Source organism: Elephas maximus, chromosome 8 (genome assembly GCF_024166365.1).
Source record: "Elephas maximus indicus isolate mEleMax1 chromosome 8, mEleMax1 primary haplotype, whole genome shotgun sequence".
Lineage (NCBI taxonomy): Eukaryota > Metazoa > Chordata > Mammalia > Proboscidea > Elephantidae > Elephas > Elephas maximus.
Window position 1 is genome coordinate 45,855,607 of NC_064826.1, and position 24,297 is coordinate 45,879,903.

Consider the following 24,297-nt stretch of genomic DNA (forward strand, 5'->3'; position numbering starts at 1 on the left):
GAACTCCCCAGAGGTGCCTTGGAAGAAAGGCCTGGCAATCGGCTTCCAAAAGATTACAACCTTGAAAACCCTGTGGAGCAATTCTACCCTGCACACATGCAGTCGCCATGATTTGGAATTGACTTAATGGCAACTAACAACAACAACAGGTGTCTAAACAGCTAAACCTTTTCTCTTATCCCTTAGTTCAGGGTCAAAACAACTATACTCAACTGCTCATTTAAAATTCAGTTTTAATTTAAGATACTGATATGCTTGGTAAATACAGTATGACGACACTTTTGTTTAGCAAAATCTATTGCCGTAGTACAATTTTTTTCTAAGTACTTTGTTTTTCCTTTAGCTGAAGTACACAGTGACAGTATTATCCTACGAGATGACTTTGACTCCTACCACCAACTGCGATTGAATCCAAATATATGGTAAGTTACACGACTATGCTTCACTTTGATTTATTTAATTAAAAAAAAATAATGCTGACTCTTCTTTAGGAACAGCTACTTAAAATTAAATTGCTTTTCGGCGCTAAGGTATCAGTGAGAATTGTGGAAACTGTGGAGCTGGGCTTAACATGGACTGCGTGATGTCTAGTTCTTGACATCTGTAAGAACAAAATCTGTATGTCCCTCAAAGCCATGGGTGTGGGTAGACATTTTTCTTTCCGTTGTCCAAGTTATTTACAAAGAAAATATTATGCTTTAATGTATCTAATAACTACATTTTTGCAGAATGAAAGAAAGGGAATGGTTTATCTGAAATGACCTGTGATTTTTGTCATACTTACAAATTATTTTTAGGTCATCTAGTCTCTTCTTTGAAGGCTGTTTAGGTGTGACTCCATGGGATTTTTGAGGGAAAAGAAATGAACCAAAATTCATTAAAAACTTCTTGAATACATAAATCGATGTATGAATTTGTTGGCAGTTTGCTGTATTTTTTGCTGACTTTGGAGGAATAGGTCCATTGACCCAGAGCTCCAGTCAATTTGCACAATTTGGGGGAATATCTGAATTTGGATTTTCTATAATATTAAATGTTTCACATAGACAATTAAGAGTTCAAGACAAACTAGAAAGCCTAATATAAAATTTCAAGTTGCAACTGAAATCAGACCAATACTGAAGACTGAAAGAATAGCCGTTTCATCCTTAAATGTCAGCATATGATATTCCTGTTTTTGTATATGTTTATTTGTTCAACAATTATCTAGTGACAATTATTCTATTTATTTAGTAAATAAATAAATAATATGGTTCCTTCTCTCAAGTAGCATTTAGTTTAGAAGGGGAGACACTAAAAATACATTAAAAAAAAAAATCAGTAATCCAGGATAGAAATCCTTAAGTGTGATGTTGTTGTTGTTAGGTGCCACCAAATCTGTTCTGACTCATAGTGACCCTGTGTACAACAGAACGAAATGCTGCCTGGTCCTGCGTCATCCTTACAATCATTATGCTTGAGCCCATTGTTGCAGCCACTGTGTCAATCCATCTTCTTGAGAGTCTTCCTCTTTTTTGCTGAGCCTCTACCTTACCAAGCATGATGTCCTTCTCCAGGGACTGGTCTCTCCTGATAACATGTCTAAAGTATGTGAGAAGTCTTGCCATCCTTGCTTCTAAGGAGCATTCTTGTTATACTTCTTCCAAGGCAGATTCGTTCATTCTTCTGGCAGTCCGTGGTGTATTCAATATCCTTCACCAACACCATGATTCAGAGGCATCAGTTTTTCTTCTGTCTTCCTTATTCATTGACCAGCTTTCACGTGCATATGAGAAAGTGGCTCTTGGCCTGCGTGTTGAAGATGACATGTGGATACAGAGAGATTTGGTGCTTGAGTACTAGAAAAAGGAACTTTTATGTCTTTTTAGCAAGGAATATAGGCCTAGATAGTATATATATAAAAAAAAAAAATCAGACTAGTGTCACAAAGTCTTATAACTTATATACCATCTAAAGAGACAATTTATCAACAGAACTTTACTTCTCTTTGAATATATCCTAAATATGAATTTCTGAAAATAAATTGAAAATATTAAGAAAAGAAAAAAAAAAAAAAACTTCATAAGCAGACATCTTTTACCTACCCATGAAAAATTCTCTACTCCTGACATTTGGCTTTTTTACATTCCATTAAAATAGGTGTTATCAAATGATCTGTTTCTTTCAAGACAAGTTCATTTCTGTCAAGCTAATTTATCTTCCTCAATGAGTTTTCTTGACAAATACAAAATGTGACTTTTATGTGGTAAAAATTCCGTTGTTTTTTAAATCAATAAAATGTGATTGATTTTACTTCACCCATTTTTATGACTGATCTGAAATATGCTTTCTTGACTAAAGTTATGGATTTTGTGTCCTTTTTTCTTAAGCTATAGTTTTTCCTACTTTAAAAAAAATCATTTTTAACTTTAAAAAGGCAAATACTCCTGTCTTATATCAAATATGCATCAGAGTAATTTTACTTCATCCCTTATTGCCCATGATCTCCTTCACTTAACCTCTTTAAGATTAAAATAAAAACAAAAAACTGTGAACTTTTCATTATTTGAGAGATGACTGTCATCAGATAGTGGCAGAGGCTCTGAGGTTGGGCCAGTCTGTGTTGGACTCAAGTGAACTTCTTGCCAGCCTTGTACCTTGAGAAAAGCCAAAAGCTGCTTCACCTCTCTGGGCCCTGTTTTCTTATCAGTAAAACTGGGACCAATCCTGTCCTCACATAGTTTCTTTAAGGTTAGATGAGATAACAAGTATGAAAAGCTCTGACATTATGCCAGGGGTGTTGTAGGTGCTCAATACATGTTAACTCCAGCCTTCTGCTCCTCTCTTCCTGGCTTCTTCCCTCCCTTTCTTCCTTCCTCTTGTGGTATATTTGCACATTGGACTACTTGTCCCCTCTAAACCCAGATATAATAATAAAAAAAAAAATCACTATTAAAATAATCCCCCACGTATATGTTGATTTGTCGTACTGCGGGGGCTTGCGTGTTGCTGTGATGCTGGAAACTATGCCCCCACCGGTACTCAAATACCAGCAGGATCACCCATGGCAGGAAGGTGAATAAAGGAACTGATTTGATGGCACCTTTAACAAAATTAAAATAGTCTTCAGCTAATTTATTTAACTTAGTCCCTAAGTCTTTCTTCATTGTATTTGGATGAAAAACAAACATCAAAATTTATGTGTAATACCACAGAAACACATATGCACATACACACACACGCACACACACATACACAAATGCAAATAGCATTATGGCAGAATCATAGTAGAGAAGAGAGTATTACATGTCTTGAACCCCTTAAAATTAGGTAAAAATTCCCAACACCCACTTAAGTCAGATTCCAGTGAAATATTTTCAATAAAGTAACAAAGCCCCACTTTGTTTTGGAACCTCAGGCAGTTTTCACTCTCCTGAAGCCTCTGTGTTCTTGGGACATATTTTCTCACATAATTTTCAACCCTTATAACATTTTCTTTGATTATCTTTACATCACAGGATAATTAAAAACCCACCAAATGTAAGCAAAGTGCCTGGGTATGTCACTTGTGGCCAAAATCCCATGACTAAATACATCACCAAATAGTTTGCCACAAGAGAAAAATGTGCTACTTCTATGAACTTGTTTCTCCCGTGGGTTCTAAAAGCTTCATAAGTATTATTTAATGTATAATTTTTAAGGACAAGGAAAAGGAGGAATTAAGACAGTAATTGGACTAGAATCAAGAAATTCTTTTTTATATAAACTCAATATTCAATGTATTGACTAAAAAAAAAATTGACTACTTAATTTAAATACTCAATTTGATTGAAAAATTAATAAATGTACTTGGTGACAAGCCCAACTAATGCACAAATATACACAATAAAAAGCAAGCCTTCCTCCCACACGTGAGCTGTATTCCCTTTCTCCAAAGGCAGCAACTGTTAATAGTTTCTATGAGTCATTCCAGAAATTATTTATGCTTATACAAGTGTGGCGCTATGAATTCTCTTCACCAACTTGGGTATCAGAAAAATGAAACTTACCTCCATAAAATCAAAATTAAACCTGTTGCTGTCTGGTGGATTCCAACTCACAGTGACCCCGTGCGTGTCAGAGTAGAACTGCACATAGGGTTTTCAATGGCCGTAATCTTATGGAGCTTGGTTTGCAATCAAATGCTAACCTAACGGTTAATGGTTCAAACCTACCCAGTGGCACCACAGAAGAAAGGCTTGGCAAACTGCTTCCATAAAGATTACAGCCAAGAAAACCTTGTGGAACAATTCTGCTCTGTAACACATGGGGTTACCATGAGTTGGAATCAACTCAATGGCAAGAGGTTTTAATCTTATGAAAGTGGATTGCCAGGCCTTTCTTCTGCAGCACCACTAGGTGGATTCAAACCGCCAGCCTTGTGCTAGCAGCTGAGCGCAACCTTTTCAGCCACTCAGGGACCTCTGTTCTTCCATAACTGGACTTAATTTCTTTTTATTGTTCCCCTTCTACCAGGTTGTTAGAAATATAATTTCAGTCAATTCTGGTTTGTCCTCTCCCTTTCTACTGTTGCTTAGCTAAGTTTCAGGGCACCTGTTAGTGCAAAAGCAGGGGGAAGGTGGGAATGCATTGTGGTCCCCCAGTCATCTATTCCTGCAGGTATCCACTGAGTGTTCCATTATCTTGTCTAGTCCATGTTCACTGGTCCACGCAGACAGCTTTAGTCTCTGTCCTAACCACTCCTCCACGGCAGTGGCTCTTTTTTGACCCTAGCTTGAGGACACGAAATTGTTCTGCTGCTGGGCCATGGGCATGTTTGTAATGCCATGTTCTGCTCTGCTATCATGGAGCTATAGTCATTCTACCTCCCTGAGATGCAAGGCTTAGATTCCTTCTGCTCTTTGCTCTCCAGATCTCTCGGGGCCCTTTATCTCTTCACTCTCCAAGCTGCTTCTGATTGCCTTGTTTCAATTAAAGATGAGAAGTTACAGGTGACGAGAACCACAAACCCCTTCATGGGAACATAGTGACAGCACAGGCTTGGGTAGTTTCACTAATGAGAGAAGCTTCTCCACTTTAATTTGGCCCTGTTGCTGGACCACATGCCCTGTATCTCTGGGCTTCTTCAATTCAAATGTGCCATAGAACCCAAGGGAGTGAGAGAGCATGTGGATGGAGCAACACCAATTTATCAGCCCTGCCGACAGCTTCCCATTATCAAGTGTGCTCAGTACAATTACTCTACTGAAGACAGTCAGTCGTGTCTTAGTCATATAGAGACAGCCCTACCACCAGCCCTCAAAAAATATATGGGAATAAAAACCTCATGTAACTATATTTAGAAGGAATGTAAACAACCACAAATATGTTTCATCACGTTAACATTTCTTTTAAGCAGTTACTACTCGTATATTTCACAGTTTTATAGTTCCTTTTTATGAATTAAAATATTTTAGAATGATATAAACACTACCAATATTTCACATAATTGGAGAGAAAACTTAATCATTTAAAAAAAAAGAAGTATAGCTCATAGCCAAAAACTGGCAACAGCACAGGTGCTCCTCACTGGAGAATGGATAAACAACCCATGATAAGTCCATACAATGAAATGTTGTTGTTAGGTGCCATTGAGTCAGCTCGGGCTCATAGTGGCCCTATGCACAACGTAATGAAACACTGCCCGACCCTGCCCCATCCTCACAATCATTGTTATGCTTGAGCCCATTGTTGCTGCCACTGTGTCAATCCATCTTCTTGAGAGTCTTCCTCTTTTTCGTTGGCCCTCTACTTTACGAAGCATGATGTCCTTCTCCAGGGACTGATCCCTCCTGATAACGTGTCCAAAGTATGTGAGATGAAGTCTCGCCATCATTGCTTCTAAGGAGCATTCTGACTGTACTTCTTCCAAGACAGGTTTGTTCATTCTTTTGGCAGTCCATGGTATATTGAATATTCTTTGCCAACACCAAAATTCAAAGTCATCAATTCTTCTTCAGTCTTCCTTCTTCATCCTCCAGCTTTCACATGTATATGAGGCAATTGAAAACACGACGGCTTGGGTCCTTCAAAGTGACAACTTTGCTTTTCAACACTTTGAAGAGGTCTTTTGCAGCAGATTTGCCCAATGCAATGCATCTTTTGATTTCTTGCCTGCCTCTTCCATGGGTGTTAATTGTGGATCCAAGTAAAACGAAATCCTTGACAACTTCAGTCTTTTCTCTGTTTATCATGATATTGCTTATCGGTCCAGTTGTGAGGATCTTTGTTTTTGTTTTTTTTTATGTTGAGGTATAATCCATATTGAAGGCTGTGGTCTTTGATCTTCATCAGTGAGTGTTTCAAGTCCTCTTTACTTTCAGCAAGCACGGTTCTGTCATCTGCATATTGCACGTTATTAATGAGTCTTCCTCCAATCCTGATGCCCTGTTCTTATTCATATAGTCCAGCTTCTCAGATTATTTGTTCAGCATACAGATTGAATAAGTATGGTGAAAGGATACACCCCTGACGCACACCTCTCCTGACTTTAAACCACGAATTATCCCCTTGTTTATTCAAACAACTGCCTCTTGACCTATATACAGGTTCCTCATGAGCACAATTAAGTGTTCTGGAATTCCAGTTGTTCTTTGCAATGTTATCCATAATTTGTTATGATCCATGCAGTCAAATGCCTTTGCATAGTCAGTAAAACATAGGTAAACATCTATCTGGTATTCTCTGCTTTCTGCCAGGATCCATCTGACATCAGCAATGATATCCCTGGTTCCAAGTCCTCTTCTGAATCTGACTTGAATTTCTGGCAGTTTTCTGTCAACATACTACTGCAATTGCTTTTGAGTGGTCTTCAGCAAAATTTTACTTGTGTGTGACATTAATGATATCGCTTGATAATTTCTGCATTTGGCTGGATCACCTTTCTTGAGAATAGGCATAACTATGGATCTCTTCCAGTCAGTTGCCGAGGTAGCTGTCTTCCAAATTTCTTGGCATAGATGAGTGAGCACTTCCAGTGCTGCGTCTGTTTGTTGAAACATCTCAATTGGTATTCCATCAGTTCCTGAGGTCTTGTTTTTTGCCAGTGCGTTCAATGCAGCTTGGACTTCTTCCTTCAGTACCATCAGTTCATGGTCATATGCTACCTCCTGAAATGGTTGAACATCGACCACTTCTTTTTGGTATAGTGACTCTGCGTATTCCTTCCATCTTCTTTTAATACTTTCTGCGTTGTTTAATATTTTCTTGTAGATCCTTCAGTACTGCGACTTGAGGCTTGAATTTTTTCTTTAGTTCTTTCAGCTTGGAAAATGCCAAGTGTGTTCTTCCCTTTTGGTTTTCTACCTCCAGCTCTTTGCACATGTCATTATAATACTTACTTTGTCTTCTCGAGCCACCCTTTGAAATCTTCTGTTCAACTCTTTTACTTCATCATTTCTTCCTTTTGCTTTAGTGACTCGACGTTCAATAGCAAGTTTCAAAGTCTCTTCTGACAACCACTCTGGTCTTTTCTTTCTTTCCTGTCTTTTTAATGACCTCTTGCTTTCTTCATGTATGATGTCCTTCCACAACTCATCTGGCCTTTGATCATTAGTGTTCAGTGTGTCAAATCTGTTCTTGAGGTGGTTTCTACATTCAGGTGGGATACGCTCAAGGTTGTACTTTGGCTTTCATGGACTTGTTCTAATTTTCTTCCGCTTCAACTTGAACTTGCATATGAGCAATTGGTGGTCTTTTCCACAGTCGGCCCCTGGCCTTGTTCTGACTGAAGATATTGAGCTTTCCCATCATCTCTTTCCACTTGTAGTTATTTGATTCCTGTGTATTCCATCTGGCAAGGCCCATGTGTACAGTCACCATTTATGTTGGTGAAAAAAGGTATTTGCAGTGAAGAAGTCATTGGTCTTGCAAAATTCTATCATGTGATCTCCGGCATTGTTTCTATCACCAAGGCCATATTTTCCAACTACCAATCCTCCTTCTTTGCCTCCAACTTTTGCATTCTAATCACCAGTAATTGTCAATGCATCTTGATTGCATGTTCAGTCAATTTCAGACTGCAGAAGTTGGTAAAACTTCAATTTCTTCATCTTTGGCTTTAGTGGTTGGTGGGTAAATTTGAATAATAGTTGTATTAACTGGTCTTCCTTGTAGGTATATGGGTATTATCCTATCACTGACAGCATTGTACTTCAGGATAGAACTAGAAATGTTCCTTTTATTGATGAATGCAACACCATTCCTCTTCAATTTATTTCATTCCCAGCATAGTAGCCCATATGATTGTCCAATTCAAAATTGGAAATGATCAAAAATGAAATGAAACACAAAAACATCAATATCCTAGGCATTAGTGATCTGAAATGGATTCATATTGACCATTTTGAATTGGACAATCATATGGTCTACAATGGAATACTACTCAGCAATAAAAAGAAATGAATTACTGATTGTCACAGCAACCTGGATGAATCTCTAAAATAGTATGTCAGATGAAAGAAACCAGTTTCAAAATGTTCATAGTGTATGCTTCCACTTATATGAAATGTAGAATAGGCAAAATTATCTAAAGTGATGGAAATCAGATCAATGGTTTTTTCAGGGATGGATGATTGACTTGGAAGGGGCATCAGGGAGCTTTCTGGGGTGAGGGGCATGTTATATATCTTGAGAGGGTCTAGGTTACATCATGATGTACCTGAAAAAAAAAAAGACTGTCATTTGAGAGCTGTATATTTCCCTGTGTCTAAATTACACCTCGATAAAAAAAATTCAACAATAATAAGAAAAGCAGTGAGAAAATAATAAGAAATAGAAGATGTCTTTGATTCATCACTTGGTGTTAAAAGAATTCAGAAAGAGACAGAGTTAAAATAACTAAAAAGTGAGTGAGTTCTTAAAAATTACTGAGTTTTCTTAAGAAGTATCTTTATCCTCCAAGCAATTACAAAGCCAAGGAGAAACCTTTGTTTTGCTTGAACAGATTACCGCTTTAATGCATGTTTTCTGAGGATCACAGAAGACATTTGAAGCTGTTTTAGCACCATGCTCTGATGTTCTAGTGGGAAATGTGGGACTGTTAGAAAACATGATGAAAAATGGCAATAGATGACAACAGATGCTTCCCCTCCGGCACAATGATAGAACAATAGTAATAGCAGAGATGCCCGATTCAGCAGAGAGCAGCAATGACAAGAGTGACTCCTCAGAAGACGCACCTTAGTTGAGTGAGTCATGATGTCAAAAGGGACATGAGACATAAGGAAGAAAGACACAGATGAAGTTGTCTCAGATCTATGAAACATGAAGACCTCCATCAACTGGTTTATGACACAGAAAGCCTCACGATTTATAGCTAAGGAAATGAAACCCATGGCTGGCATTACATGGGATTGCTTGAATCAAGGAAAAAAAAACTAGAACATTTCCATTTCTATATGTAAAAGATCAATTTACAAGACCAGAGAAATAAGAGATCAGACTCCACTGCCTCCGATATTCTCTATTACTGATTTATTAAAGCAATTCGTCTGAAATGGAGCAGAAACGTAGGTGGTTTGGCTTACTAAACTCCATTTCTTTTAAGGAAAAAGAAGTCCGAAAAAAGAATATAAAATAGTGAGATTTTAGGGTTGGTATGGGATGGCAGTGGGAGTGGGATGGCCTAACTGGAGATCACACCAGCCCTAAAACCTCACTATTTCATATTTGGTGGTGGGTGGTTAAGAGTTACAGTTGCTAACCAGAGGTCAGCAGTTCGAATCCACCAGCCGCTCCTTGGAAACCCTATGGGCAGTTCTACCCTGTCCCATAGGGTCGCCACGAGTTGGAATCGACTTGGCATCAATAGGTTTTTTTTTTTTTTTTTAAATGATCTAACTGGAGCAACATTTAGTGATTAATAGCTTAGCCTATATGACAAAAGAAGTCAAGCAAGCAGTCAAACCAATTTGTAGGTCATTAGTATCTTGACGGCACTGGGTTTGGTTTTTTTTTTGGTTTAGTATCTTGGAGCCCCTTACAACAACAAAATAGGGAGGACTCCACCATTCACTAGTCAAATGCGAGAATCAGAATGTAAATGGAGTTTCCAGATAATCAAAAAAGAAGTAAGAGTGATGAACAATGTCACCGAGAAAGAAATTGGAAAAAAGTATATCCACTTGGCTTCACGGCCAGTGGCCTGTGGCCAGTGAGCCTGGGAAACAGTGCTATGCAAAGGGGCAGCACTGACCATGGCCACCAGAAGGTCCACACCACTGCTGAAGATTTCCAAGGAACTTTTTGTAATGATAGTCACTTAGAAGACATGTGACCTAACACACTTAAGCAATGTAACATAAATCTTACTTTTTTTTTTTTTCCAAAAGCAGATGACTACAAGAGATTGTGAATAGGTGAGAAAAGTTAGGCAAAATAAATGTTTTCTCTGATGACCTACCCTTGCCAGAATGTCTAAAATAACATTCCTTCTTTGCATTGTGGCATTATGATTACATATTGGGGGTTTAATGGTCCAATATTCTGATCTTATATGCAGCTGTCTCTACCTTTTTTCTCACTTCCTCTTGAGTTCCTCACTTCTTCTCACTGTCTCTCTCCCTTTTCTCTTTTCATAATAACTTCTTTTTCTCGTATTATAACCCTCTCCTCTAACCTTCCTTTCTAGCCGTCTTCCCCTTTCCTTTCCACCGTATAGTTGCATTGGAGAAAAGCTTCATCTACAATCGAAAGGAGGTGTCCCACTAATAAAATAGAATCTGGAGGCTTCTTATTTCCTTCTTTAATCTCTGTTTCAGATGACATAAACAAGAGCTCATTCAATGGAATTAAAGTTAGGTACATTTGAAACAAGTAGGAAAACATTTCTCCAAGCAGCATGTAGTGGAATTCACCATAGTGGGAGGTCAGAATATCATGCGTAGTAGTAGGATTTTAAAGGGGCTGTTTTTAACTCAGGAAACCCTGGTGGCGTAGTGGTTACATGCTACGGCTGCTAACCAAAGGGTCAGCAGTTCAAGTCCACCAGGTGCTCCTTGGAAACTCTATGGGGTAGTTCTACTCTGTCCTATAGGGTTGCTATGAGTCGGAATCGACTCGACGGCAGTGGGTTTGGGTTAGGTTTTTATTTTTAACTCAAATAATATTTGTCTTTGTGCCTGTTAACAAAGAAGAGATCAAATTTTTAAACTCCTTAGTGAAATAAGAGTTCTCTTACCTTCCTGAGTGAGAAGTAATGAGAAAGAATGAGCTATAAATGGAGTTTGTCATGTTCACGTTTAAAGCGTGTGTTAGGGATTAGAAAAAAGGCCTGACATAGTTGAGAGTGATATTCTGAACTTTTCTTACCATTTTTCTAAAATATATCCCACATGTACAAAGAAAGTAAGACTTTTGAAATTTACTTTTTATTTTTTTAAAGCTGCTTCTTACCTTTTGTGAAAATGATCGTGTAAATTGCTTGTAATAATCATGCCGTATTTTTTTTTTTTTTTTAAGTAAAACATAGTCTCTTCATTATAAAACATGGTGAGAAGTTGATTGTTTTGGTTGTTGAGGTTTGACTAGAACTCCACTGTCTCCAGAAGTCAGCTGACTTCCCAGCAGCCAGCCACCTTTCCTGCAGGGTTCCAGTCACAGTGGTGGATTCTCCAGTCCCTGATCTGGCCTCACCTTGCAAACTCACAGGTCAGATTTTGTCAGGGTGTCATCTGTGCCTGGCTACAGAGACATATTATCTTTGGGTCAGGAAATTAGAAGAGATTTTTATTTCCTTATTTCAATGTTAAAGAACATTTTACAATACATCTATTACCTTTTATAATCAGAAAAGAGTATTGTTAAAATGATTTTAGTATCTTCCTTTAGAAATGCTGGTGAATAGACAATTCTGGCTCATAGAATGCCAGATTGCTTCTTCTGGGGCTGAGCCTCAGACACTGGCCTCTTCAGAGGCAATAAATTATGGGTAGATAATACGATGGCCTTGGTCCTGGGGACAAATGGCATGTATCTCAAATGAGAATTTGATGATAACTGATTGTCGAAGAGTTTCCAGGTGATTAACCTGTTTCAGCAACGTGCCTGACTACAGGCTGAGTGATTTACTCTGATCTAAAAAGAAGAATGAGCTATGTCATTAGACTGCTTTTGAGAAAATAATATTTCAATTATTTATTTATTGTTATCGGGATGATGTCACCACTAGCCATTCATAAATCTCCAGTTGTGCATAGAAGCTCAATTTCCTCATTAATCCTCCTCCACTGTCTTGCATCCTGACAGCCTTGTGTGAGTCACTGCAGAATGTGGGGGCTCCAGGCTCCAGCAACATCTCACTTTAGATTTCTCTGTGCCTACCGAATAGGGCTTTGGCATATTTTCATGCCAAATAATTTTAAAATTAGGATCAAAAACATAATTATGCTTACAGAAGTGTACTCTGTACAGCTCAAATGCACATCAAATATAATTCTGTGTCCAGAGGCAAAACAGCCACCTACATAATAAAAAAAAAAAAAAAGATATAGAACTGATACCAAACTAACAAGCTTCAGAATGGCCAAGGAGCTCATTATAATGAAAAACAAAACCTCAGTATAAAGCCAAAGCATTTCTTTTTCTTTTATGTTCATGGTTTGACCCTATTTTTCTTGGTCAGCAAGTACCTGTCGTTACATTTACTGATGCTTTTATGTTTTTGTTAGTTAAAAAAAAAAGTAGTGTATATACAAAATAGAAAGTGAGGGATTATCTAAGGATGCACAGCCAAAGGAATATTGAATTAGGTTGTTATGTACTTTAGTCCAATGAATTCACTCTTAACATTTTATTTTGTACATTTTCATTAGCAAAAACAAAATCCTTTTATCCTATAAATGGAAAAGTAACTTTTAAGGAAGTCACTGTAGGTTTTCAAAATAAACTTTGACAGTAAAAATGATGACAAATACCCTTTAAAATGTACTTTTTCCTTTTTTAAAAAAAATAGAATTGGAGTTCTTTACTCCTAGTGGCTGCATTAGGGCGGAGTGGGAAGAATATTGACAAGAAGTCAGGGAACCTGAATTACGGTCCTGTTTCATCATTTGTAAATTGAGGGGGTAATGAAACTCAGCGGCATTTTAATAAATTCAGGATGGTCATGGTGTGCATGGTCTTGGAGAATAGCAAGTATTTCCCTTAAAATGCCTTTTAATCATACTGTTCATGTCAGAATATTTTTTGAGGTGGGCAGTTCACATAATGCATCATGGTATTTGTCAGATTTTTAAGTTCTGTTTTTCATACTGGAAAAATAAATCAGATTTGAGAAACATTCAGTATTACTTTTACTACCAGAGAAGCAATTCATTTCTAATCCTTAGCTTGGGAAGTCATATTTCTTATTAAATTGAAAAACAGAAGTCTCTTTAACTGGGATCATTTAAAACTTCCTTCTTCCCACAAACCTCTAAAAAATATGTTACCTGACTTTACAAAGCCCATCATTTTCATAAGAGGATAAGGAAGCAGGAGAAATGCAGGTGTAAGGCCACACATTTAAATGTCAGGAACAAGCAGCAGCATTTTGTTGTTGTTGTTGTTCTGAGCCTGAAGAAAATTGATCCACTCGGCATCCAGTAAATTGAGGCCTCGTTCCTAGGAACTTATAGAACTTTCCCATATGGGACGAGTAGGATTTCATAACACAAGCAGCCTTAACAGTGAACACCCTTTGGGTTTAAGGCCCTAACTTCACTCACCCCAGTTAAATTGTTAGACACAGAGGGTTTCTGAGAAAGGGAGGAGGATAGGACTGAGAGAGCACTTAGGCACTTAGGCATTGTTTTAAATTCTGGAGTGATCCAGGAATGACTTTCCTTGGGACTTGGATGTTTATTTATATATGTAGGTTTTCTGAATTCACCACTCGTCTTCCTGACATGGGTCACTATTTTATTCTGGAAAGCCATGACCACCAGTTGATGTTTGTACTGTCTGGTCTCCACCAGGATATCGTGTTCATCCTGAAATTATAATTTCTCCTTTCTTTTATGATAATGACATTCATGTATGTGGTTGTAGATGCTTAACTAATGGATAGAAAAAAATATTAAGATCAGGAAAGTCACCTTGATGGACAGCACGGGTTGTTTAAGAACATAAATAGAAATGAACCCCATTGCCAATAATGATGGAAAAGTAAATGGAGAAAGGCTTGAATTGATACATAGCAAAGGGTCATGGTGCTGGTCGGAGCTTTCCAGAACCCAGACTAAGAAACAATCCAGGAATCTATGTTCGAACCTCTTCTCACTTTTGATAGCTTACTCACTCTAATGATATTCACTCCCGCCATTTCAAACAGATCCTAAACTGTAATGGCAGTCCCAATCTCCTTTCCCTGAACTTAAGATACGTCATCAGTGCCAGCTGCTCATCTCCAATTGTCAGCATATCCAGAAAGGAATTAGTTTCCAAGTCCTGTAATTCTCTAGAGTTGGGCTACCAAGTATGGTAGCCACTAGTCACATATAGCTATTGAGTCCTTGAAATGTGTCTAGTCTGAATTAAGGTGTGCTGTGAGTATAAAATGTACCCTAAGATTTGAGATTAGTATGAAAAAAAGACTGTAAACTATGTCATTAATAATTTTTTATATTAATTACATGTGAAAAGATACTAATTCAAATATATAAGGTTAAATAAAATATATTATTAAAGTTAATTTCACCTGTTCCTTTTTTAATGTAGCATTAGAAAATTTTTTTTTTATTAAAGTTAATTTCACCTGTTCCTTCTTCTTTTTTAATGTAGCATTAGAAAATTGAGAATTACGCATGTGACATATTTCTGTTGAACAGTGATACCCTAGAGTATCTCCATGCCCATCTTATTTTAAGGCACTTTTATATCTAACTTGAATTACATCAATAGCACCCGATCTTTTCTAGCTCCAATCCATCATTTGCTAGAATAATTTTTTCTGAAAGTTGAATTTTTATCATGACTTTGGAAACAGAATAACCTGAATTTGAATTCCAGCTCTATAACTTACTAGCTGTGTAACCTTGGACGGTAATTTGATTTCTTTATATCTCAGTGTTAGCGTCCTCTAAATGGGAATAAAAATAGGAGCAGGGGATTTTGTATGAATAAATTGAGGCATTGTTCCTAGCATAGTACCTATCACTTGCTAGATGGCACAAGAGGCCTTTTATGACCTGGTCCTCACCTTCCAGCCCCATCTTTTGCCACCCTTCTTTAGGGGCTAGCATGATTTCAGCCATACTGAACCACTGTACCAACACTGTTCTTACGTTATAATCTCTGTGTTTTCTAAGCTCTACAACACTCTCACCTTTCTTCCTTGCTTGAGTAACCCTATTTCTCATTCAAGACCAGTTCTGGGACCATGTCCTTTGGCAGGTATTCCTTATTTCCCCAGTCTGAGACAGGTACCATCACAACTGGTGCATACTCCTGTTATAAGGAAAAAGGAGCCTGGAAAATATCATAGATTTTAGAGTTAGCAAGCTGTGGGTCCAAATTGCAACCCTGTCAACTTGGGAGCTGTGTGACCTTGAGCAAATTGCTTAAATTCTCTGAAGCTTAATTTTCTTATTAGTAAAATGAGGTACTGATAACTATCTTACAGAGAAGTTGAGAGATTTAAATGGGTTTTAGAGTATGTGGCATATAACAGAATGCAATAAATAGCTATCATTAGATTGATACATTGTATTGTCACTGTGTATTTACTTCTCTACCTTTCTGTCTGCAATATAAACTCTTTGAGGAAAACGACAGTATTTTATTTGCTCATGTACCACTAAAGCTTACCACAGTGCCTGTAGGTCCTCAAAACAAGTTTGTTAAGTACAAGAATGAATTAATGAATGATGAATGAAAAAATAACTCCACTGACAGCTAAGAGAAGGTCGGATTTGACCACCCAGAGGGATGGGCATTCAGGGTAAATTAAAACAAATTATGTTGACAAACCCAGTCGGACTGTGAAGAATTCAAGCAAAGGACATTTAAAAGACTTTGGCAGGAAGCTAAGGGATTTGACCCATCAATCCTTGGTAAAGCCATTGTACCTCCAAGTAGCAACCCAGTGGGTCATGTCTGATAATTATACATCTCTAAGTTTCTCTAACAAAATATCAGTACTTTTATACATTTAATTTTAAATTTCTGGAGCTATAAAGCATTATAAGGAAGAGGAAAGTCTAGAGGAGTTGTTGAGCCAGATGGAGAGAAGAGCTGTATCTGTTTCCTTTTTTCTTATGTTTATTGTTTTTTTTTTTATCTCCTGTTATTCCACAAAATAGAAGTGGTTCTCCAAACATATCAAACATCTATCATCTATTCAGTGGTTTTCTAATACCAGTCTCTAGACCATCTATAAAGAGCTCTGGTGGTGCAACAGTTAAGCACTCGACTGCTAATTATAAGGTTGGTGGTTCAAACTCAGCAGCGGCTCTCTGGGAGAAAAGACCTGATGGTCTGCTCCCATAAGGAGTATAGCCTGGTAAAGCCTATGGGGCAGTTCTACTTTGTCTCCTCGGAATCAACTTAGTGGTACACAACAGCAACAACAGGCCATCTATATCAGAATCACCTTTAAACAGTATACATATATCCAGGCTCCACCTGAATAAAATCTATGGAGGGGGGGAGGGAATATAATATCTGTATTTCATATAGATATTAATTTTCTGATATACAGTTGATTTGGGAACTGCTAATTTATATTTATAGATAGAATGCTTGCTGTGGGAATTCAAACAGCAGGCCTCAAACTTGACAGCAACAATGAGGCCTTTAGCTTAGATACACTAGAGGCAAATGGCAGATAGCCATTGTGAGGTTTGAGTATTTTTAATTTTTTCTCTGTCCAAGTTGATATTTTTCTCAAGTCATCTCGTAATGACTTAGAAGACAAATAATCCTTATCTTTCACTAAAGTAAGAAGCTCATTATAATTTCTGTGTTATTTCTCTGTACTTTTATTCCAGCCATACTCCTTGGGGAAGAAATTACATGTATGCTTTAGAAAAACAATACAAAAAGTTCATGTATTAGGTTCTCTGTGGGGAAAACGAATTTTCATATACCAGTTCTGAAGCAGTTGAAAATGGTAGAAGTCCATGAAAAATCAACAGTAAAAATGGTATAAATAATAACAGCTAACATTTGTTTCATGCTTACTATGTGCAAGGCACTATCTAAGTGCTTTAGCCCTCAGACCTTAACAATAGTTAAATTTATGAAGTTGTCTTATATTCATTCATTCAACAAGTATTTATGAAATACAGCATGCTGGGGATAAAATGGCGAGTGAGAGACAAGTTTGTTGCCCTCATGAAGCTACTGCTATGTCTAGTCTAATGTCAAGGACTTATTAGAATCTTGCTTCACAGTAATCAAGAGAAAATTCAAATCTCTTGGTGGTGCAATGGTTAAGAGCCCAGCTGCTAACCGAAAGGTCGTCAGTTTGAATCCACCAGCCTCCTTGAAAACCCTATGAGGCAGTTCTACTCTGTCTGTAGGGTCGCTATGAGTCAGATCAATTCGATGGCAACAGGTTTGGTTTTGGTTTTACTAAGATGTATGATCTTTTGAGATACCGACATCATTAATTTCACATAAAAAAATTCTTGTGTGAGAACACAGCTCAAAAGATTAAAATAATGCCAATCACTTATTCCATGTAGTACACAGGTACTTGTACACATATGCAGGACTAAGGTGTATTTGCCTAGTTGTTACTTACTTGTTGTGCTTCTGCCTCTTGGCTTTATGGGCTACCTGGTCTCTTTTCACAGTTTCGTCGTCTTCTTACTAGGGTAGGAGTTCCTACTCCCTCTCTCTCTGAAATCAGCAAACAGCTGAAAGGGCATAATGAAACCAAGGGCATAGTGCCCTTTCCACAATGTTTGGCACCTGGAATGTGAAAGTCTCTGAAAATGTTCTTTCCGCATGAAATAGAGCTCTCAAGTGGTTTGAGGTTCAGACAGGGGAAACATAGATCTTTCTTTCTACATGTTAGGTATGTAATGACTGTGGGTTGAAATGTCACTGATGCAGAGCATTGTAAATGTTACTGTAACTATGCAAAGTCAAATCTAGGATATGAATAGCTTCAACTTCTACTAGATAAAGACATGAATAAATTCCTTTTTGAGATGCTGTCCTTAGGTTTTTTAACCACTCCCTTTTGCAGTAATATAGTGAAGTAACTAATAAAATTACTTGCAAGATTAATGTAAATAAGCCGGTATCCAAAATGTGCTTGCATTATTATTTGTGAATATTAATTATTGTGTATATTAGTGTGTGGATTAAATAAAATCTGATTCAATTATTTTTAGCATAGAAGAATGTATAGACACAAATTTATTTGAGGATGGCTCTTCTAAACATTTACCCTGACCATAACTAAAAAAAAGTTTAAAATTTGCAAAGGATTTTTTATTTTTGTTCATTATGTAAATAGATATTAATTTGCTTATCTTTTAATATTTACAGACATCTTTTCATTGGACACAGTATATGTTCTATGTAATTGTTGGTAATAATAACACCTGCCATTATTAGGTGCCTACTGGAAACCCTGAAACCCTGGTGGCATAGTGGTTAAGTGCTAGGGCTGCTAACCAAAGGGAGGGCAGTTCAAGTCCGCCAGGCACTCCTTGGAAACTCTACGGGGCAGTTCTACTCTGTCCTGTAGGGTCGCTATGAGTCGGAATCATCTCAATGGCACTGGGTTTGGTTTTTTTTTTTATCTTACTGGAAACCCTGGTGGCGTAGTGGTTAAGTGCTACAGCTGTTAACCAAGAGGTCGGCAGTTTGAATCCGCCAGTTGCTCCTTGGAAACTCTATGGGGCAGTTCTACTCTGTCCTATAGAGCCGCTATGAGTTGGAATCGACTCGAGAGCAGTGCGGTTTTTTTTTTTTTACTATGAGACTGGTTCTGTACTATGTATTTTATAAGCACTTTCTCATTTAATCCTCTAAAAGGTAAATGAGATTGCATCGGTATTATTATCCTCATTTTACAGGTGAGAAACTCTGGGATGTTAAGTAACTTGCCTAACACAGCCATTAAGTGCAAGGACTGGAATTTAAATTCAGTTCTTTCTGGTTTCAAGTCTCCGTTATCACCTTCGAAATGTTGTTTTGAGCTGAATAACAATAACTGTTATCTCTTTTGTTATCTGAGCAATAAACCGTCTTGTGCTATATACTATCTTCTCAGACTGGGAATGTGTTCTGTGTTCCCGCAGGGTTGAATGTAACAACTGTGAGACTGGAGAACAGTGTGGGGCAATTATGCATGGCAACGCTGTCACCTTCTGTGAGCCATATGGTCCCAGAGAACTGGTAAGTCTATGCTATGTGTGTAAAAAAAAAATTATGTGTGTACATCATCCCAAATACATAGCATTTACGGAGTTGTTTTTTGGTTTTGTTTTTGCCGACACAAAGTTCTCTGTTCTTTTTCAGTTCAGATAAATTTTGAAGTATAATTTATATTATAAGTCCTATTAGAAATATCTCAAAACTAGGAGAGGTGATTTTATCATCTCTTTTCAAAACACAATGAACATAATTAATGTCACTAAGCTGTACTTGTGCAGATTGTTGAAATGGCAAATGTTTTGATGCATACATATTTACCACAAGAAAAGAAATACATTGAATGAAAATAATTCTCTTCAAAAAAGTAAAAAAACAGTAATATAAAAATTACCGGACATTTTCCTGGATTCTGCTTTAATATACATATTTACCTATATGAAGGTAACGGCAAACTCTTGTCTTAATCTCAGTCACCATGGGGGAAAAGTAAAAGTTATTTTTCTTTCTCAGGAGTTCTGACTTCAAAGTTATAGATTAGTGCTGCCATATGTCAATTGTTTGAAGAAAAACTAAAATTGATATACTTAGTTGATACATAAATATAATATATTTAACATAAAAAGTAAAAATTGTAGTAATAAAATTGTCAGCATCAATGAATCTCATTAAATATAGCACATCTCTATGAATAGATGCTTTTTTAAAATATAGGTATGACATGATATATTTAACATACATGCACCAACCAACCAACCAGCTGTCATAAAGTCAGTTCTGACTCCATGTATTTTAGAGTAAAACTGCACTCCGTAGGGTTTTTTTTAGAAGTAGATCATCAGGCCTTTCTTCCAAGGCACCTCTGGATGGATTTGAACTGCCAACCTTTCACTTAGTAGCTGAGTGTTTAACTGTGCCACCCTGAAACTTATATATATATATATATGCACATGTATTATATGTGTGTACCATGTCTAAGCAATTTATGGCTTCTTAAGTTCATCTATAAAGCATTGCTCTTAAAATTGTCCTTATTTTCTCCTTGCAAGCCAAAACTGTTAGATGAGCAATTTTGTCACATTGTTTTAAAACTCGGGTTCCCAACTACAGAGGAACTTTGGTGGATTAAAAAAATAGTAAAAGCGAAAGAACACACTAAATAAGCCAGATTTAAACAACAACAACAAACTTTGGTTTATGCCAAATTATTCAGGAACAGGTTACTTTCCTTTAATGTAAACTGATTAGCCTTTCCTTACCAATGGTAAGTTCTTGAGTTATATGCAAAATGAAACATGAGTAGTCTAAATTAACAACTATGAAACCACTCACCATCAGCATGTGGCTAATGAGCCTTTGTTGGTACTTGGTACTTCTTGCTGACATGAAGACTACACTCATTTCACATTCTTAAAAAAAGATATAAAAACAATTGTTTTATTATTCTGGCTCAGTTCCTTTGCCCTAATACTCTTTTTACAATGTGTCTTATGTTTTACTTTTCTCCTTTTCAATTTGGGTTTCAATACTTTTTGTTTTTCCTTTATGCTCCCACATCCTCTATATCATGGGACTTTTAATAACAGGTCGTATTTTTTACCTCTATAAATCACACACTGTGTTTCAAAATAATTAACTTTAAAAATTGTCAAAAGACTAGTTTCCATAGTAGAGGGGAAAAAAACTTGGTAGACAATTAAAAGAAAATTTAGTTATCAAAATGTGAAAGCCAATTAATTTTTGTAACATGGTTCTTATTTTTATGCTCCTTGAATACCCCTTTCATGGCAATAGATACATTTAATTTATTAAAGATATGAGCTTCAGAACATTGATGAATTGAAGTTTTTAGTTGAATTTGGAACACAAACAGAATTAATTGGGTGCAAATTAAAATAATAGGTGCTCATAATTCAAGTCTCAGAAGGCGTTATTACCGCAGACAAATGTGAAGGAAGTTAAGTTCTTCTTTAAAAAAAGATTTGCTAGTATGTTTAAAATAATGTACCATGACTGAATTTATTATCTAGAAACCTTAAAACAAAATAAAAATTTTTACTGAAGTTAATTGAGCTTAGCATTAATGCCTTTTTTAGAAGGTTCCCCATTCAGTACTATTTCTGGAAATACTTAGCAAATTCTTTTTTGTTTTTATTAATCAGCAGGAATTTTTTTTTTTTAATCTAAGAACATAGTGCCAAAATTCAAATTATGATAACATAAGAGCTGAAACGTCTGGTTTATTTGATCCATATATCAAATGGGTGATTGTTGTTCCACTATATTCCAGTTTATCTTGCATTTGAGTTGATAAACCTAATGATCTAGGTTTTAATTATATTATATAATTGATGCGAGATTGGCATTTCAACTAAAAAAGAATATGTTGAACGTAATTATCATTACTGAGAAAAAGAACACCTATGCAGATTTATATTCCCATCGTACGTATTTCCCTAAGATGAATTTGTGTCATAGAGTCAAAGGGGATGGAATGGAAATATATTGACAGCAATGGAGATGACATCCACATTTTACTTATTAGCAACTTTTTCTAATTTTGAGTAATTTTTATTCCATATTTATGCTCCAAAAGCTAAAATAGATATTGTTTTGTGTTTACAGACACCAGAAAAATTGAATGAAAAGTCAGTTAACATACTGTCATCTTTATTAAAATTCAAATAGTTGCATGGTACTTCAGAACTGAGCCCAGTCAAAACTGTTTTGGGTGAAAACTGATGAAAGTTATTAGCCCTGAAAACTTCCTTTAAAAAAAAAATGCCTTCGTAAATGTAATTCTTATCGAATTTGTAAAACAAAGAACCACAGGCAACGAACCTTAGGAGGCTAAGGTTTAATCTATTAAATCGCCAAAAAGTACATCTCCCCTTTTGAGAATATGTAGCCATTTCACTTCAGTAAAAACCCAACTCAGTGAGAGGCAGCACCTGCTGTGACATGGGCATACGCGTTGTCTTAGTCACCTAGTGCTGCTGTAACAGAAATACCACGAGTGGATAGCTTTAACAAAGAGAAGTTTATTTCCTCACAGTTAAGTAAGCTAAAAGCCCAAATTCAGGGCGTCAGCTCCAGGGGAAGGCTTTCACTCTCTGTCAGCCTTCTCATCAGCCCCCAGACTAGGAGCTTTTCCGCGCAGGGACCCCAGGTCCACAGGACTCGCTCTGCTCCTGGCACTGCTTTCTCGGAGGTATGTGATCCCCCTCTCCCTCTGCTTGCGTCTCTCTTTTATATCTCGAGAGATTGCCTCAAGACACAATCCAATCTTGTAGACTGAGTGCTGCTTCACTACACAACTGCCGCCCATCCTCCCTCATTAACATCATAGAGGCAGGATTTATCACATACAGGAAAATCACACAATACCGGGAATCATGGCCCAGCCAAATTGATACACACATTTTCTGGTGGACATAATTCAATCCATGACACACATGTTTGTGTTTTCTCTGCCATTGTCTTAATCAGCCCTTACCCGTTGTATTCAATCCGGTGAAGTCCCCATATTTCAGATGGTGGCACTGAACTTGCTTCAATTTTGCTAGTATAAAATGAAGATAAAGAGAAATTAATTTACCCAAGAGAAAATATGCTCTCTGAGAACTTAAAATGAAATTATGTTTTTTAAAAGAAATAATTTACTATATCATTCTCACATACTACAAATGCATTTTAGCTAAAAGTGTAAATTTAGACTAAAACAGGATCAAACCCTGTAAAAATATTCAGGGAAGAGGTGCAGAATGGAAGAGAAAGAAAAGTGACGTGGAGGAGAAACCCGTTCCCCTGTCCTACAGCTCTCAGCCCACAGAAAGGTTTTCAGATTCTCTCAGTTACCATGCTTATGTTCCATAGTTTGGAGTTTATTTGGGAATTTAAGAGCACTGAGATTTCATAGAAAAAAAAATATCTGTCAATCCTTCATAAAAAAAAAAAAAAAAAAAACCTTCATAGTGGCTTGATAATTTGTCAAAAGCCCTTTAAGAGGTCCTTTGGTTTTCAGAACATCAGATCAAAAGACTTCACAGTCTAAAACTGCATATTTGAACTCAAGATTAATAAATAATTTATAATACCCAATTGTAAATATAGGTGTGTAGTTTTACGAGGATGGCACAGTTCTGTTCATTCTGTTGTAGGGAACTCATAGGGTCGCTGTGTTTCATTCCGTTGTACCAAACTCATAGGGTCACTATGAGTTGAAACCAACTTGACAGCACTTAACGACAAGTTTTTATAGGCCCTGCTTCTTGTATTTTTTCTCTTTATTTTCCTGTTCGTCTTTGTAGCTGACAATTTCACTAATAAACTCAACGGGAAAAGGAAAAGAAATGAAAGTCAGTCATTCTACCACTCCTTAGCCTCCCTGGTAGAGAGACAAATGAGAATCAATGACTAATCAAAGTCTAAGGTCACCCTCGGTTAGCACGTGTAATTTGAAAGCCAGCAATATTTCATGCACCTTGCTGTTTGCTAGTCGAGGTCACGGCTGTGGAGCTTTATTAAGCAAGTGACACAAGCACCATTTATTATAACACCAGGATAAGTGCCTAAGACTCTTTAGTATACTTAATGTACTAATAGTAACAATAACCATGGTGCTTTTTACTTATACTATTGTTTAAAAAAAAAACATATCCAGGAGTGTTTCATAATTCATCTTATGAATCTATTCATTTGCATAAAACCAAAGGGAAAAACATTCATTCAATTTATGTAAAAAAAAAATTCTAATTTCTCTCTTAGCATTGTACTTCTTTGGATTTTAAGATGAAACCCAGAAGGACAAATAGTTGAGCTTACTCTGAAAGCTCAAAGGAAAACAGATTTCTAGAGGAATCTTGAGTTATAATATCTTAGTTATTTGAAGAAAATTGTCTTGGTGCATGTCTTAGTGGAGAATGAAGATAAAACGTCCAGTGCTGCTATAACAGAAATACCATAAGT

The 24,297-nt window shown here is 36.8% G+C and overlaps 1 protein-coding gene across 2 annotated transcripts in view; it reads left to right on the forward strand.

Moving 5' to 3' along the window:
- RELN (reelin) overlaps window positions 1-24,297 on the forward strand; it is a 526,658-nt gene that overhangs the window by 250,003 nt on the left and 252,358 nt on the right. For both annotated transcript variants that reach the window (XM_049893075.1, XM_049893076.1), the window contains exons 6-7: window positions 344-422; window positions 19,257-19,353. In XM_049893075.1, coding sequence (XP_049749032.1) covers window positions 344-422; window positions 19,257-19,353 — 176 coding nt within the window. The remainder of the gene's footprint in view (window positions 1-343; window positions 423-19,256; window positions 19,354-24,297) is intronic.